The sequence below is a fragment of the Liolophura sinensis genome, chromosome 1 (assembly GCF_032854445.1).
Source record: "Liolophura sinensis isolate JHLJ2023 chromosome 1, CUHK_Ljap_v2, whole genome shotgun sequence".
NCBI lineage: Eukaryota > Metazoa > Mollusca > Polyplacophora > Chitonida > Chitonidae > Liolophura > Liolophura sinensis.
Genome location: NC_088295.1, coordinates 37,206,872 through 37,226,002, shown reverse-complemented (window position 1 = coordinate 37,226,002; position 19,131 = coordinate 37,206,872). Strand labels below are relative to the sequence as shown.

The 19,131-nt window shown below is 36.9% G+C and overlaps 1 protein-coding gene across 3 annotated transcripts in view; it reads right to left on the bottom strand.

Moving 5' to 3' along the window:
* Positions 1 to 19,131, bottom strand: part of LOC135461649 (dual 3',5'-cyclic-AMP and -GMP phosphodiesterase 11-like) — a 103,649-nt gene that overhangs the window by 26,607 nt on the left and 57,911 nt on the right. The window contains exons 4-5 of one of the 3 annotated variants that reach the window (XM_064738835.1): positions 18,947 to 19,084; positions 8,162 to 8,197 (exon numbers count right to left, since the gene is read on the bottom strand). In XM_064738835.1, the coding sequence (XP_064594905.1) occupies positions 8,162 to 8,197; positions 18,947 to 19,084 (174 nt within the window). Of the gene's footprint in view, positions 1 to 5,089; positions 5,126 to 8,161; positions 8,198 to 18,946; positions 19,085 to 19,131 lie in introns of all 3 variants that reach the window. The other 2 variants (XM_064738834.1, XM_064738836.1) reach the window with 2 other exon arrangements.

Here is a 19,131-nt window from a genome sequence, read left to right as displayed (position 1 = left end):
ATAACGGGGAGAACGAATATTGAATTTAAACCATGCAATCCCCTCCATTAAAGCTCTTGACTATGTAAAGGATTTGACAATCAAGGCACCACAGATTACATCTACTTTATGTTCCTCAAAATAATCCCAGAATTGATTAAAATGAGCCAATTTAGCTTCCTAAAGTTCCCCCTGTATAAATCAAAAATGCTACCTGCCCTTCTACTCCTAGCTTAATGACTGGTATGTTATGGCAATACTATCCTGATATTTCTCTTCCCTATTTTTTTTTTTTCTCAGTTTTGTATATTAGGCACTTATGCATGGAGCAAGCTGGTTTTTGAGCTTCAGAATATATTTGCAATATTTGCAGCAGCTATTGCACAGAACCCAATGATCAATCAAAATCAAGGAATCCAGGAATTTGCAAAAATGCAGTGATGTGGCTGATCTTCAAACTTGACCTGAGACTATAAAAAATGAACCTGCACACACAATTTTATCAATATCAGATAACATCTGGAGCAATTGCATGGAAACCAACAACCAATGGCAGGCACAGAATTAATAAATTTAAATATGCAAAACTTATGCATGGATTTGGCTGGTTTTTTCGAACTTGATCTGATCTAGTACACACAGAGACAAACTGTACATAAAGTTCTATTAAGACGAGACAACATATGGAAGAGTTGTGATGGAAACCAAATGTGAGAGAGAGATGGGCAGATCGCCCCAAATGAATATCTGCATGGGATTAAAAAATCAAGCATCTATAACCTCAAATTTGAAGAGATATCTGTGAAAAGGGGAGGTTTTATATACCACTAAATACCATAAGATGGAACAGTCCAACTTGATATCTGTGACTTACAACAGAATTCTGGACAAAACCATCCACTAAATGAGAGCCAGGTCAATCAATCCAGTAGCCTGACCGCCTACCCCTCACCCACCCCCACCCCCACACACAGTCCACTCCCTCACCAAACTGTTCTGCAAACACCAAAAGCCTTCCACATTCCTTATCTACACACTCCAGTTATTTAATGGGATGGAGCTACCTGGAAGAAATTTAACCAGAGATAGTTTCTCTCATTTGATGATCATTTTCTAATTACACTGGCAGGGTTGAGGCTGCTCTTCTGCTACCACATGTCAGTCTTAAGCATCACCATTACTGTGCATGAACTGAGAAATTGTGCCAACCCAATGGAAAAGCAATCAGCTCATGGATATAGCAATTTCTGGCTTCCAACTCAGCTTTGTTTTCAAACAGCGTCAACTGCTAAAGCTAAACATCCCAATCCTGGCATAAACATTAGAGCTATTTGCTGTGGAGAAGGTGAAAGCATTACCTTCTCTGCATTGTTTAAGTTGATGATTGGAAGGCTGATAGGATTGTTTTTGGTTGCTGTCACTGTATAAAGCTAGTGTATATAAACTGTAGCAATTACTTCCCAGTGAGCACGTTCTGTGGAAGCGAGGAGCCTGTTATAAGGCCTGACCTGAGGAGAACTGCCATAAATCAAATCATACAATGCAAATACCATAGTCTTGGAAGAGTGACCAGCTTTTCAACATTACTTGCAGCCAAGAAAGTGACAAATTCTCAGGAAACATACTGATATAGCCATAACTGCTTTAAGATTGTGATCACTTGGTGACCAGGTGATACCCATACAGGGTATAAACTAAAATCTGATGTCAACAGTAAGGCTGCAATACAGATCATTATTCATGTACATTTACTCTTTTAGCTGAAATACGTGAAGTTTAAAAATATTAGGATCTGGCCAATGGGTATTTGCTATGTCAACTTTAAATAGGTGATGAAATGTTTATTTTCTGTACAAAATGATAAAAGTCAAGTGATCTTGGTGTTGAACCTAAAACAGCTGAACTGCTGCGCATGAAGTAAGCTATTCAATCATAGTCAAATTACTATTACTCAGTCATGGAATTTGAATCAAATCAGCATTAGCACAGAACTCAAGACCGAAAAACTCTCACAAACGGGTAGATTAATGGTAGAAAAACATTAAAGGCGGTTTACAGCATACGGTGTCACCACAGCCCTGTTAATTTAAAACTAGGTTATGGTTAAAGTAGGTGTAATGGTACTACAAGGGTGGTCTACTCTCATCCATTACAACCATGTGTTTTATGGTACAAAATCTAATGTTACTTCATCTTCGTTTTCCGCCATCAGATTTGAATTAGATTATATGGGGCTATTAATCGCTTGGCTGCAGAGTTGCCAGCAACAGGGCTTTAGTACATGAAGACAACAGAGAGGACAGGTCATAAAATCCATCTTGATATCAAACTAATGAACACTGAGTTTTAAAGTTCATTGCATCCAACTCTTAAGTGCAAGCAATAAAACCTATAGACTTGTCAAGATTTTGAATTAATAATACAGCAGTAATCTATAATTTAATTATAAATAGCTTAAAACACGTGCGCATTAATGTAATATACATGTACAAAACTACATGTAAGAATATATACCCTCCACCAAAATCAACAATCTCACACTAAATATGTTTGTGTGCATCTATTATTAGATGTCCATTACCTAGAAGTATGCAACTTCCATATAGCTGGTCTCCATGGCACTTTACAGTTTTCTTTGACCTCTTACACACTGTGTGACGTATCTGCTTAGCCATGTATTTTTCTTTTTCTCTATTGCGCAGCAAACCTTTGAGAACTGGCTGATGCATGATGGGTTCCAAACGCAGTTGTCTTGAAATATACTTAAAACAATTTTGACACAGGAAAGTTTTGTAAAAGGACAACAATGTCTTTGATAGTAATTGTTTTATAGTTGCTTGGAAATACAAAAATAGTTAGTGGGTCCTTAACTGCATAGCAACAATAATCATGAGATCGTAGCTTTCATAATGAGTTTTGGTTTCAATGTATGGCCAGTTCTTATAGCAGCCATTTACAATTATATTTCCCATGACTCAGTTCACACATTCCACTGAAGAACTTTGCATATTTATCCACCAGGTGGCATGAGCTTCTACAGATGATGTAACATGTGTAATGTGCCGTGGAGACTAGCTATAGGGAACTTGCAAACTTCTGGGTAATGGACTTTTGGTATTACTGAAATCTTCAGATATTCAGCAACACTCATTAAAAACAAATGGTAGCAATGAGAATGGAGTGGACAAATCAAATCCTTGGTAGAAAGAGATAAGGGATACGAGCCACATGCATCAGGAACAACCAGAGCCATCAGCAGATGTACATACATGTATCATACTGCCTGCTCCTGAAAACATTTCATCTTTATCTACCAATGTTCTGCAGACCACAAGCAGCTTATAAAGTACATGGCAAGATTATCATATTTGATCTAGAATATCTTCAAGCATTAACAACATTTTCTGAGGACAATGCTTTTTGAGGTCCTTAAGTTCACAAATGCTTAATAATTCATATGTCGCTGTCATCACTCCTTCCTCAAATGGCAATTATAAATGTTGAAGTAATTCATGTACCCAAAATACACACGCATATATTTGATTGGTGTTTTACGCTGTACTCAAGAATATTTCACTTATACGATGGCGGCCAGCATTATGGTGGGTGGAAACCGGGCACAGCCCGGGGAAACCCACGACCATTCGCAGGTTGCCGGCAGACCTTCCCACTTACGGCCGGAGAGGAAGCCAGCATGAGCTGGACTTGAACTCACAGCGACCGCATTGGTGAGAGGCTCTTGGGTCATTACGCTGCGCTAGCGCGCTAACCGACTGAGCCACGGAGGCCCCGAATGTATTTGAAGTCGCAAAACATCTATGAGGTCTGCCGTAAATCTGTCAAAAAACTAAACAAAGAGATGCATTTATAACTCAATTAAAAGGCCATAAGTTTACGCTGCAAAGAACTGATGTACAAAGTGTAAATTACCCAAGCAAATCTAAAATGTAGTTTCCAGGACAACTGTGAAGTTTAGAGAAAATCTGTCACTAAATGTTGAAGTGTTGGCAGGAAACGATTACTTATCGACTGTTAGGCTGGTGAACACACAGACATGCTGACTGCTTATATACACCCCCCCCCCCCCATATTATATACTAAGGGGGATAATAAAGATACATTCAGAATGGTACATGTAATATGTAGTCAGACAAATGGCTGCAACAGACACATCAAACTGGCAAGTCTGGTCAGATAAACAATAACAAAGAATATCAGAGGATTTATTTTCACATGAACCAATACATGTATAGATATTAATTTCATTTCTCATTACAGTTAAATTAGCGAGAAGAGAAATGTATAGCACCAAGTCAGATTTAAAATGTCCTATTAAAACAGCCAAATCAAACAGGCAACCATGGTAACAAAACTGTCAAGCTAATTAAGACATCCTGTTGGGGAGATTAACAGTATGGTGCAAAGAATTTCACAGGCTTCATCTTAAAACACAAAACATTAAAGACACATGTAGATAAAATATTCATATTGTTTGGTTCGTCATTTATTCATGAATTTCTCTTGAGCTTCCTTTATCAGTATTATATGACATGCATGTACATTAACGTTCTAAATATTTTAACCATATTTAACCTTAAACGCAAGTCATCTGCTCAGTAAGTTATAGACATCAGTATACACACATTTACAAACATTGATTCATACGCTGGAACCTAGAAATTGCATGTATACACATAGGATACATGCCTACATATACACTTCTAACACATACCCATATACATTTATAAGAATTAAAGATATTATTTACCTACATGCATGCCAGTGAAAGGGTTAGTTGTACCGTAATTCGAAAGTGTCCAAATTTTCAGAATGTCCGAAATTATAGAAGAATTATGATAACTTGTAATTGAATTTGTTAACATGGTTTAAGAGTATAACATATTAATGTCTGAACCATGCTTGTTCTAACCATGACAAGAAACCACAACATTATACATGTTAGTAAGTGTTAAACGTTGGGTTATATCATATATATGAAAATGCAGTTAGTACAAGCCAGCTGAAGTCACAATCCAGGTACAACCTCAATTTGCCAAGCATCAAACAGCAAGGCACAGAGGCGTTAGAAAAATGAGGTATGATATATTACCATTTTTTGTGTCACTTTCAAACGTTTGTTTTTATCCTGAAATGTAAAATAGTTTGATGCATATGTCAATGAAATTTGTCTGGAATATATCTGATCATGATAAATATGTATTTTAAAAGCAGGAATTTCTGAATCAATGCTATATAAGTTCTAAAGACTGAAGAAAACAGTATGAAAAAGTTGCATGAAGAAAGTCAGAGAAATGATGAAACAGTAAAGGTTGCACGATAAAAGTATACAAAAAAGATAAATGAAATAATACTCATTACAATACAAAACAACAGAGTAAAACAAAAATTGCATCCAATATAAAGATAGCAGCAAAGAAGAGAAATGAAATCAACCAATAATTAAAAGAGCCTGATGATGCTGAGAGAAAACTTATGTATATTTATTAAAGGCAGATGTGAAATGAAATCAAATGGCATTAAAACATATATATATGAATAAATTTATGTCCATTAAATAAGGCCCTCATACTGGCACATGACGAAAAACAAGACAAAAAAAATTCATACTTATAACACCATTGAACGAATGAATGCTTGGGGTTTAACGTCGTACTTAACAATTCGTCAGTCGTATGATGATGAGCGTGGTCAGATATGCTGTGTCCTCTTGTGGCAAGGTGAGTTGCTGCCAAAGTGTTGCCCCCACTGAAGTATCATGCCAAAGACACCAGACATGACAGCTCACCCAGTCACATTTTACTGACACCGGGACAACCAGTCCTGTTTTGCCGCTCTAACCTCTCAATGCTGAGCGCCAAGCGAGACAGCAACAAGTACCATTATTAAAACCTACAGTATGACCTGACCGGTAAATAGATCCTAGGTCTCCTGACTTTGAGGCTGACGCTTTCACTATTAGGCCACCGAAGCAGTCTATAACACGACTGAATAAACAATTCACAATATAAATAAAGATGACATTTACATGTGTAAAATTGTTGATTTTTAACATCATCACCTATACCTATGCCTATCGGTCATCCAGGTAATGCATCAAAGATAAGAGCCATATGTTTTATATCAGTCTTTTCATCATGGTTTCGATCAATGTTTTCGATTTCCAACTGATTATACAGATAAACACAAACCTTATTGCAGGAAACAATCATAACCCATTACACATGTACACATACTGATGTTTACTATCGGGATTGTGATGATGACTTCAGTCATACACTGGTTCAGAGTGAAGCACTAATAAAGGCCATCAACATAACAGCGAGTGAACGATGTCATGATACATGCAATTAGTTTCGGAGGATAAACTCCGCTCCCTCATTGGCAGGGATAGGGCTGTATCAGTGCATCAGGTAATTTATTCTACTGTCTGACTGTAAGCACCTGGGACATCAAGGGGTCTGACAAATGACAGGTAAACCTCAGGGACTCGTCTATAAAGTCACTGACATAGACTGCTACAACTATGATACATGTCACTGTCAATCCTTTACAGCTCCAGTCATGTGAGTATACACCCCCATGGTAGACTAAGTCTAACAGACAAACCATACAATGCCCTGATTTTATCACCAAGAATCCCCAGAAATGCGCACCATATCATCCTATAAAACATACTGTTGTGATAAAAGAACTCTTTTTTTTCCCCCATTAGTGTCAAGACAACTGACAGTGAGTAAATAGTGGTTATACACACACACACACACACACACACACACACACACACACACACACACATATATATATATATGCTGTGTCATTTTTCAACCTTTTTGTATGTTTGCAAGGTGTTCATTTAAGCAAACTCTGAAGGCATTATTCTGTATAGACAGATAAAATTATACATTGTGTGAAGCCCTGAAATTGGCCAATCTAACCAATGTCGTTCTGTCTTTGTTATATTACAAATGTTCATAAATTGCACTGCTAGTTGCTCTTTCACATGTGAAAAGATTGAGGGTACATATACTCACAACCCTCCACATGGGAACAAAATGAATGACTATCATCAGCACTTCAGCCATATCTTGGCAATGTGAGAACAGAAGCAACTAAGTGGACTGGCAACATGGTATCAAGACTACAACAAAGTCATGACACAATCAATCAAGTGTAGTACATGTATGCCTATTCTTTATGGGAACAGCATGATAATCAAATAAAGAATAAATGATTGGGCCAGGTGGGAAAATTTCTAGCTATATTGTGGTGATAATCAAATAAAAAGAAAGTACATCTACATGTACAGAAAATCATATATTACTATATCAACTGTATAGTACAAATAAATAAAAGTAACTGTAATATGTTACATGTACATATACACCCTGTGAAGCATTGCCAATCCTATGTGCTCCCCAGGGAGATCCTATGTGGTCTGCTGTCAAGTATAAGCCACATTTATAGTCTACCATATTACACCATGTGCACCCAGCCTTGTGTTCATAAGTACATGAACATGTATATATTTTAAATGGCAGCTAAATACACACTTGCACCAAGAGGGGCCAGTTCAAACATGTGCAGGGGAAATACTGTGTACTGACTGTGTACCTGCTGAATCCCAAAGAAAGCGACCTCAAATTTTCCTCCACGTGAACCTGTTTAGCTTTCCCATCAAATACATAAACAAGAAGGGCACGAAGCAACAACACTAGCTTCCCACAGCTACACATAGTTACAGGTACTGAGTGAAGCAGTCCAATTTGACAACAAACAAGGTAAAGTGACAAAAACTAATCTGTGAAAAACACAACCAGAGAGAGAGAGAAAGAAAGAGGGAAAAAATATGCTGGGAAAAGCAGCAACAGAACCGTATCTACTTCAGAAGCTGCCCACACAGAAAGTAACTGAATAAAATGTGAGATGAGCAAATATTGGCTACTTTAATGATTAAAAACACACTTCTCACGTGAAAAAAACCCCAAAAAACGGAAGAGTAAAAAATGGACAAAGACACCGTTTCTAATCAGCCCAAATTTTCACTGCTGTAGCGAACGACTTCTTAAATTCTGCTCTAAGTGAACGGATATTGTGAAAGACACAGGTGTGACAGACAACAAAATAACCAGTGAACGGTTCAATGAGGATAACAATCTCTCACCTCAGGACGTCTTATTATATCCTTACAGGAAAACTGCTGGACATGCAAAACAAGAAAAAACTCACAGTAACTCAATAACATTGGTATGTACATGTGTTAGTGACTGACTGACTGGCTGACTAAGGCCAATGACCATCTACAATACCAGTCATAAGCACATTTTCGGTCAACATGGCCACCACTGATTCTTTAAATGGCAAAATTCCTGATAAAACCACCATATTAAATACATGAAAAAAAATTGAAGTGTAATTAAGTGTGTGCAAATACTGCCAAAAACATCCTGCATCCAATACTTAACATACCGTTACTTTTTATCTTTTTATTAACTGTTACAAATATGTTGATAGACAATCACCCTTTACATGTCATTAGCTACATATACATGTAGAAGTAGCCTGGTTCATCAAAAATATTCCAGTTGAGACGTGAGTACTGAGTGATATTGCTGCTGGCACACTGTTTGACATCTGTGAAGAAAACAACTCTGTGCTCTTCGGAAAGATCTTACACATGTATGAATGCTCATGATGATGAAACTTGGCTGAGGTAATAATTAAATGTCAAAGGCATAAACTGTAAAACATTACATTATAACTTACGCTATAAATAGGACGTCAAAACAGTAACATGTATGACAATAAACTGAAACAGCGCAAGTCAACATGGTAAATTGCCAATGACATCATGCATTGTATGTCTGACCTTCAAGGTCTTGTACATGGATATGATACATGTACATGTACGTACATGTATGAATACAGGCCCAGCTCCAATAGGAGCACCTGCGAAGTATCTGTGAAGCCCGTCTGAAGCTGCTTCAACAGCACTTCAGTAGAAGTGCCTTTGAAGTCTCCAAACCTGACATCACTTAGATAGAGGGAAGCACCCCAGAAGCGCATCCACAAAATGCAAATGATGCTTCTAGAGCGCTTTGTGATGTGCTTTAGAAGCGCCTCTGAAGCACCCCATCGGCTAAATAATTGTCTAAGTTTCAGAAGCACCTTTGAAACCCTCCTACAGGCTGAACGGAAGTAGATAAATTGTTGAATACTATACTATGCTGTATAGGAGTGGAAATATTGTTCAAGTCTGTGAAGCACCTCTGAAGCCTCTACTGCTCTCAGGCGTTTCAAATGAAGTGCATGCCTTTATAAACACTGGGACTTCTGAAGGAGCGCTCTAAGCGTGTTGGAAGCGACTCTGAAGCCCCTGTTGAGCGCATCTGAAGTATATGCATCTATATGTTAATTTATTTACAAATGTTTTTGGAGACACACATGATGCTGTTCCTCATAAAGTCCCTATACTTTTATGAGGTATATGTATATATGTCTGTATAGCAGTGCAATGCTCTGAACAGATATTTTAACTGCATAATATGCAGTATGCATTGGTCAATATAGCTGCAAGCAAAATCCAAGCTAAGACTACTCAGGTTAACTCAGATCACTCTGACATACAGCACCATAAATGACTTCAATGTCACATAAGCCTATTGCCTAATGCAAATATTATTTATAAAATCTATCTGTCATATTTCTATATCCATCTGCTAAAAAATAACCCTTTTTCTCTGATGCAACTCCAGTCATGCAGTATAAATGTACACGTATGGTTTTGTTGGAATATAGCATTCAATTCCTTAAAATTAATGGAGTAAATAAATTGCAGCTCTGTCATATGTAAAGAATGAATTGTTACATGGCATGTTGTTACTTAAAATTAATCCACCTCATGGATGTAACATGTAACTGTACTCATATTGTAAGAAGACATGGAGAGATACACTGCATGAATTTTAGAACTGGCACTGGCTTGCTTCTTCATGGCTGTATGGCAAGTTTTGTGGATGGTCAACAACCTAACCCTGCTGACAGATTATGTCCGTGTCGTAAAAACAGTTCCATCCACAACAGTTTCACATGTGACAGGTTTGAGGATTAGTGTCTAGATTCATAATTAACTACCCTTGTATATATTGTTAAATTCAGTTTAAAAAATTTTGAAAAAAGGGTGCATTAATTTAAGTAATATGGCACATAAAATCACTGGATAATGAGGCTGGTTTTATGCATGTTTTCCGCCAACATTTGGTAGTCTTCGCCAAATTATGTCATACAAGTCCAACCTTTACAATCTGTCACAGCTTCAGCATTTAGATTTCAAGTCATTATTACCTATCTCAGAAGCCCTGTTGGTAACATACTGTTTAGACAGGTTATAATCTGTATAATTAGGGCCAGTTAAGCTAAATGTGGACACTACCCCTTTAAAACTTCATGTCCCACCACATGAATTTAAAACTTCTTGCAATGCTGGCTAATAAAAGCCGACTCCTTGTTATAACATTGTAAAAGATTTTAAGCCTTAAATTTGAAAACAGTCATTTCCATGACTTACTTATGCCAATAGTTTTGTGACTATATATACAGATGACAGATTGCATAATGTAAACGTTTACTTAAAATTTCAAGACTTGTCGTGTTATTTTTAATATAAAATCAATATACACACAGACACTCTTAAAGTGTAAACATTCAAGGTCTATATCCCTAGCCACTTTGGCATCCACAGATTCTGGTTCTCAAATCCATAAAAGTAATGTCGCATTAAATTGAGTGATTTAGGTCATATGTGGATTATAGTAAAGACAACAGTCTGTGTTACATGTTTACTTTGGGTAGCTACATGCCACACATGTATTAGCTGCCGGATCATGTACATGAATACTCTTACCATTGTTCTGATTCTCTTACATGTATGTCATTTCCATGGTACAGCAAAATAGGTTAATCTTTAGTGGCGTATAAACATTTTGACTCAGTTCAACTAACAAAGAGGCTTGTGTTCATCAATACCTTGTGCAGTGATGCACAATTGCTGACAAAATCAATGGAATTAGCTGTAGAATAATGACAGGTGCTGTGCTCTCAGTGACGCAGAATGCACGGCTCATGCTCAATCCTTTGTCTTTGTCACGGCACAGCTAAGGAGGACGGATGGTATATTATGCACATCGACCATTCTTCGGCCGATCGAGTTATAGTACCTTTTCAGGATCGGTTATCTTGTTGGAGGCTACCTAGGTCAATAATCAGGTAGCAGGGTAGAAAATTGCCCGTCATTTAGAAAGCGCAGACAGACACATATATAAGGCACTTCAACAAACATTATAACACACGATACAGGGCCTTGCCGGCGCTGTGGAGAAATCTATGCATGCCAGCTCTGTATATACATCAACAAGTTTGATGTTCTCATGTTCACCAGTATATGCTTCGTTTGTAACCATAAATGGGTAAATTCATAATGACATACAGCCTGTCAATTCACTCGGTTAATAAATGACCAATAAATCAAGAAGTGGCAATTATGGAAAATGGCATATCAATTAAGTGCAAAGTTGTGTCTAAATGTTATAAGCAAACAGCATTCTAGCTTGCTCCATGGCAATCATAAGAATGCATGTGCTATAAAAAGTAAAGGCGCTGATGAGATATGGCGACAGGTAACAATAAGTGGTCTATAGCCAGTAAACAAGTGGAGGCGCATGTATGATTATCTGCAGTGTATGCACAGGATATATGGGGTGGACGGTGGAGGGCAGGACAAAATAACAACCTTCTTAATTTAGCAATCATTCCAAATATTTACAAGGGGAAAATAATCACTTTAAAAATTGACATTAGGAAACCTTTTTGAAAATGTCAACTTATAGGTGTAAAATGTAAGATGTGCGATGTAAGACAGAGTGGTGTACGATGTAAGACATAGCAGTTTCAAATGCCTGGGATGCAGGACAATTAAGACTTTTAAATTTAAATACTATTTCACCCTGTGGTGGTGACATTGTCATGAAAGGTGTGTAATATCCATTTAATAATATGTGTGAAATACTAGTCTTATGTTTCAAACAATTTTAATAAATGCATACTTAAGAGTTGACATGTTTTTTCTATGAATATAAGCGTAACCAAAAGATGAAGTACACTTTATATCCAATTACTTTCTTTAATGAGTTATAAACCTAACTCTTAAGAGCAATTTATGTAATTAATTAATCAAAACAGGTATTCCATGAGAATTTGTCACTGAGCGTTCCATGAATACATTTGTTATTTATTGCTTCTGCACTTAAACTGCAAGCAAGGATCCTTGATAGGAAGCAAATAGACGTCTGTTGACACCAAAGTGGACTAAGAAAAGAGGTCTCACACTCAGGCCCATACAATTTCATCACCATAATTTTTCTACACTTTAAATCCTCAACAAAATGAACCATGACATATACTAACCTTTTTGGAGTATTGCAGGAACCCTATCTGTCCTTGATCAGCTGCTTTATGATTTCTGTGAAATTTACGTGCATGTCCTACCTGAACAAGACATTTTAGTTTTCAAAATCTTATGAACTAGGTTTCAAACTGCATTCAAAGGAATAACTTAAAGGTCAGTTATTTTGAGAATTTAGGGTATGGTAGCATAAACTTCTCTGTCTCTTCAATTTCCAGTCAGCAACGTTCCAAAGCCTATGTCCACCATATGCACGGTCAGGCATCTAGAGAGAATCAGTAAATGGACAGATGTTTCTATGAAATAACAGCCATCCAAAAAATTGTAGCGCACACTAACTTGACCATCACTAACTGTATTGCAGTTTTAATACTACAATTTCAGTCATTCGCCATGCTGTAAGGGCTGCTTCTGTTCAAACAACCACAGTTCTTGACATAAACTTTAAAAAATGCAAATGATGTTCCTGGATAATTTGATTTCAAAATCAAAAATACTTCTTCTTCATTATTTCTTGACATGAATTGTAGGATTGCAACAGCTGACAACTGCTTCAAATAAAAAAGTTCTGCTTCACAATTACTCCTTGTAATTACTGTAATGGCTCACTGAGTGAAGTGCACACAGGACCAATGCACAAAGACATGTTTCACACACCTTGGTGTTCACAAATTCTACATCTCCAGCACATGCATGCATCCAACATCACTATAATAATTGCAGTGTATGTCCAAAGATGCATTAAAGACAAAGAGAGATTCCATTTCAAGTATTAAATTTCCCAACAGACTCAAACTGGATGACTAACAGGTACTCAACTACATGTAGTCCTATTCTTTAAGGTCACTGAGTTATTAAAAAACAAGGTGATGATTTGTGCCACATACACATATGGCAATTATGTTAATAGTGGAGAGTGTTGGATACCTTACTGCTAACTGGGAGAAACATGTCACCAATCAAAATCTTTACATTGGCATTAACACTACTGAGTCACTTAGTTCTTGTAATAATATACCTACACTTGTACTAAACTACACCTACCAAAATACACATCAATTGACTCAGTTCAAGATAATTCTACACCATTAGGTTCAATGAACATTACTAATGGTACAATTTTCACAAAAACAAATGAAAGCAGTTATAGTCCTACAAATTTTTTAATAATTCGACAAAAAGTAACGGATCAAAATCAGGTTAAATGTCATTTTGGATCATGAAAAACATACGCATGGAAAATGATCTAGAATTTCACCCATGCCATGCAGAGACAGAGTTACCCATTTTGACATGCAGACAGTTACCCATTTTTACAGGTAGAGACAGAGCTACCCATTTTGACAGGCAGAGACAGACTTATCCATTCTGAAAGGCAGAGACAGAGTTACCCATTTTGACATGCACAGACAGAGTTACCCATTTTGACAGGCAGAGACAGAGTTACCCATTTTGACAGGCAGAGACAGAGTTATACATTTTGACTGGCAGAGTCAGAGTTACCCATTTTGACATGCACACACAGAGTTTCCCCCCTTTGTCATGCACAGACAGAGTTACCCATTTTGACATGCACAGACAGAGTTACCCATTTTGACATGCACAGAGTTACCCATTTTGACATGCAGAGACAGAGTTACCCATTTTGACAGGCAGAGACAGAGTTACCCATTTTGACGGGCAGATACAGAGTTACCCATTTTGACGGGCTGAGACAGAGTTACTCACGTTGACGGGCACAGACAGTGTTACCCATTTTGACATGCAGAGACAGAGTTACCCATTTTGACAGGCAGAGACAGAGTTACCCAATTTGACAGGCAGAGACAGAGTTACCCATTTTGACAGGCAGAGACAGAGTTACCCCCTTTGACATGCACAGATAGAGTTACCCATTTTGACATGCACAGACAGTGCTACCTATTTTGACATGCAGAGACAGATCTACCTATTTTGACGGGCAGAGACGGAGCTACCTATTTTGGATGATTCCAAGAATATCTTATAAAGGTGTTTTCAGGTTTGTTCAGAAGCTAGACCGATAATGGAAAAAAATTTCAGCACCAAAAGTTTTATGATATTTATTTACCTCTTAAAATGCATGTTTTGGGGAAACAGTTCAGGACATTTGATGTAATTATCATCTTTAAAATATCATATGTTCATACATTTCATGAATAAATGTAGATTTCTAACATTTAATCTTCAAGTCACTTACTAATAATTTTGCAACACAAATTGCTATCAAAATATAGAAAATACATGTTACATGTTTATTCATAACAGAACCAGATCATACCAAAACAGTATGCTTATATCATGGTGCTTTGTAACATATTTCCTTTAAAGAATCAGCTGGGCTTGAAGTCTTCTTTTTTTCTTGCTGTGACACATGACATGGGTTTTTACCTCCTCACCAAGACACTGGGGCCCATTAGAGCGATCGCAAGCTTGAGGTAACCGGGCTCATCAGACTGTCTATGAAATTACAACTGTCTGTCAAGCTCACGAAAAAAAGGTCCTTGTAACAACTAAAAGTAAGTTCCTGCAGCTCTAACTGTACACCATAATGTGTTCATGTGTGTATGGCTGCAGCATCAGGCCTTAGCATCAAGTCTAACAGACAGTATTGAGGTCTAGCTTGCCAGCACAAGAATGGAGACAGAAATTGGGAGGATCCTAGGCATCTAGGGATGATTGGTACTTTAGCTGACAAAAGCAAAATGTTTTTGCAATTAATTATATCAGGTAAAAATATCTTTTTAACCTAAATGAGTTAATTACTATGAATATAGGAGTCAGCTGACATTCAGACCAGTGGCCATCCACAACAGTACTATAAGCAGTAATAAACCATACATATATATCTACATATACATAAAGCAATCCAATAGTGTGACAAGATCAAGCCATCTAAAGTGTGACAAAGCCATGTAATGTTCTGTGTGACAAGATGAAGCCATCTCTTAACAGTCAGTGACAAAAGAAGTACAGAATGGCATGACTAAAGGAACCAGACATAACACCCCACAGAACGATGTACAGCATACTGACACGTAGCCTATAAGTACATATACTACATACAGGTAGTATAGCTGGTGTGTAGAAAAGGTAAAACAATGCTAATCTTATAGAGTGAGGAAAGACAAATACATGGTAAAACCTTGGTATTGAGTCTTAAACCAAGGTGATAATACTGAAAATGTCTTGGAATGTTGTGATGTTAATGAAGGAAGAGTGAAATCGAGTCCAGCAGAATCAAGATGTCAAGCCATCAGCCATTTAACGGCCATCATGTACCGCCCTATAAAATGCGTTGCTGACATCATCAGTAGTTTGCGTAGCGTAATTGCACTGCAGTTCACTGCTCAAGGTCATGATTTCAAACAAACTGACAAAGTTAACTGAAATGTAGCAACTGATTATTTCATGAGATTATTGTCCTATAGCCAATGGAAGATTAGAAAGATCTGACAAACCTTCTTAGCTAATGACGCCACAGTGAAACAAAAAGGTTTCAAATTCATGAATTGAGGAATGCAGTTAATCATTGTTTTCTTTTGTTTTTTGTTTTTTTTTTTTTGCCCAGAATGCATTTTTGGCATGTGTTATCAGAAGAAAACCAGAAGAACAAACAGTAAGTTCAATTCTAACTGTTAGTCATTCCTTACAGCGATACCAGTAGACAACCGAATGTCAAATAAGACAACACTATGAAAGTAATGCACTAAAAATTAAGCATTGGAAAATATCTGTTTACCGACAGATGCTAACACACATAATGACGAATAGCTTCATTCAACTGTTGAAGTACACAGACAATGGAAAATTCAATGCATTCAATCTGCATGTACAAATTGTAACACTACTTACATAAACAGGCAACATGGAGAAAAGCATGGCCAAAATGAAAAATAATCAACCGGGTATGAACTCCACATGACCAGACATCAATGCATCTAGTGCTGAAAACCACCACAGCGTCTTGATCGAGTAAGGCCTTGGCGATCACCAGACCTGGTTAAGTACGTGCAATTCAACCCTGCTTGACACATGACTTACAATCACCCCACCAACTGTCCCATCTTCTTTGCCTAGGCTTAGATCAGTTTTTAGAGCAGGCGAGGACAGAGTGCATGTATGTGACAGGAAGTTTCTAGGAGACTATAATGATATGAAACTTTGGTCTAAATAGTTAGAAGGAATAACAGGTGTTGTTTGTTGTTTTCTTTAAAAAAGATTCTCAACAAGTTTTTGACCATAAAGTTACAAACATAGGCAAAATCCAAAAGCTGATTCGGAATCAGCGTTACCAAATACACCCGAATAGATGAAAACATTATCAAACTTTGACACTTTTTATGACATCATAAGTTTGACCAATGGTGAGCTTGTAAAATTTTCAATGCATGTCCAAGATTTTTTCAAACTTATTCTAACTGGGATCACTCTACAAGTATATCAAATTTCAAAAGAATCCATTTGTTGGTTCTTGAGAAGAAGATTTTAAAAATTTTTTGATCAAAACTCAAGATGACTGCCATGTCATCTGACCAAAGTTAATCAAAAACAGCCAAAATCTGCCTCGTAACCCTGTTCCTAAAGTCACCAAACTTCAATAACATCCAATAGCTATTAAAGCTCTCCAAAAGCTTTCAAAAAAACTGAAGTAATACTAGAACCACATGCAGTTATACTGCTTCCAAACAGTCTATACACACAGCTTTTAGCATCCACTTTTTAAAACTTTCCACTTTCTCCACCACAGACTGTTCAAATCTATCAGTTCTATGCTCATCTGAAAAGGCCCCAGGTTTTTCTAATACAAACAAAAGAACAGATGTACACCATATTAGACAAACCATATCTTGTATTTTCAATAAAAACAAAACTATTTCAGCACTACTTTATATTTTTGATTTTTTTTTTTAAACATAATCTTAAAACTACACCAAGTACAAAATAATTTTTACAGATTTATAATCGTGACGTCAAGGAGTACTACAACACAGTGTGTTTATTAAATCATTTTGAGCAGTTTTTAGACTTTACCTACTCCTAAGCCAATTTCACTCGCCAGTTACAGTACAACAAAAAAGTTTTTGTACAATATCCATCAAAAAACTTGCAAGTGAAATTTCATCCAAAGATCATTAGCGGATTTATGGAAAGAGATGGCTTAATCTTATCAATAAAATTCAAAATGGCTGCTAAATCATGTGACTGGTCAAAAAGAACAAAACGTCAAAAGCTGCTTCATATGTTTGCTATTAAAAATGCCAAGTTGTTTTTTTTCTACCTTTAGCGGTTTTGGAGATATTGCGATTTTACAAGCTGGCTATGAATAAAAAATGATAAGTTTTAAAAAACATTTTATTGGCAAGACTATCAGTCATAGCTCTGCGCTCCTACCAGTCAAAAATAAAGATTTGCCGTTGATCTATCTACTGACCAATTCTCAGCTTCATAGCTATTACGGTGTTTGGTCACGTGACATTTGAAAAATGACACTAAAATGAGCTATAACTGCAATTTAAAGAAAAACTATACATCATAGGAAATAACTAAAGCCACGGTTGTCTTCAGCAGGCCAAACTACATCTAAATGCTATCTTTCTTCTTCAAAATTCAACCACAGGTCATCACATGACTAAAACGACCAATAGCGAGCTTCCACATTTTCCACATCTGAGCGAGAACAATAGTCTTCCAGATGAAAATCTGACCAATTTCAACAGGTGTCCCAGCACAGAGTGCTAGGCAACCTAAATATATTTTTCTCCACTGCAGACGTTTTTGGGTCAGTCTGCTTGGTTGCATGAAATACAAATAATATTGTTTGTGTAAGTAGCATGCATGTGAACCTGTTGTTTTTCTTCCCAGAAGGTTCTTTGTTTCCAACAAAGAACAAATCTAAAGAAGACTTTGCTTTTCAATTATTCCCACATGATCATATGGTGAATGTTTTGTGAGTGCTCTGTCAACTGAACAGAAAATGGTGAGAGAGAGATGCCACTGTGGAAACATAGGTGTGAGAGACAACAAATATACATGGAGTGTTTGGTCAATAATGGAAACCTGATGATTCTGGAAGAGTTCCCATGTTAAGACAAAACTAAAACATAGAACAAAAAAAACTCGACAAACAAGTCATTGTCAGTGTACATGTGTATGTATGCTTACAAAACTGGCATGCACGGAAACAAAATGATGTACAAGTCATGTGCACTAAATGCAGAAATATTTGGAGATGATGGCAAGCTTAATGAGTTATCAATTATATTATTATTTCCATTATCACTCACACTTTCATTAGGGAAATTAAATTTAAACACAGCAGCAAATAAGAATGTGTAGTAATAAAAATATTAAAATTGAATTGCGGAAAAAACTGTTACTGAGACAGATTAACTTACAGTTAATTCTGTTGTGAGGAATTCCATGATACATATTCAAGCGTCGTTAGAACTGAAGAATGTATGAACAAACCTTGTGTTGATCATCCACCAGTAAAACCTGGCAGCGCTCACACTGGAGAAGGGACTGAGTATGCATCATTATCTTGTGTATCAGATTGGCTACATCGCTCTGTTCTTCAAATATCACACGGGCCAAGTCCAACAACACCTGTAGTCAAACAGAAGATGCCAAGAACATTTATCAGGCTAGCTCTA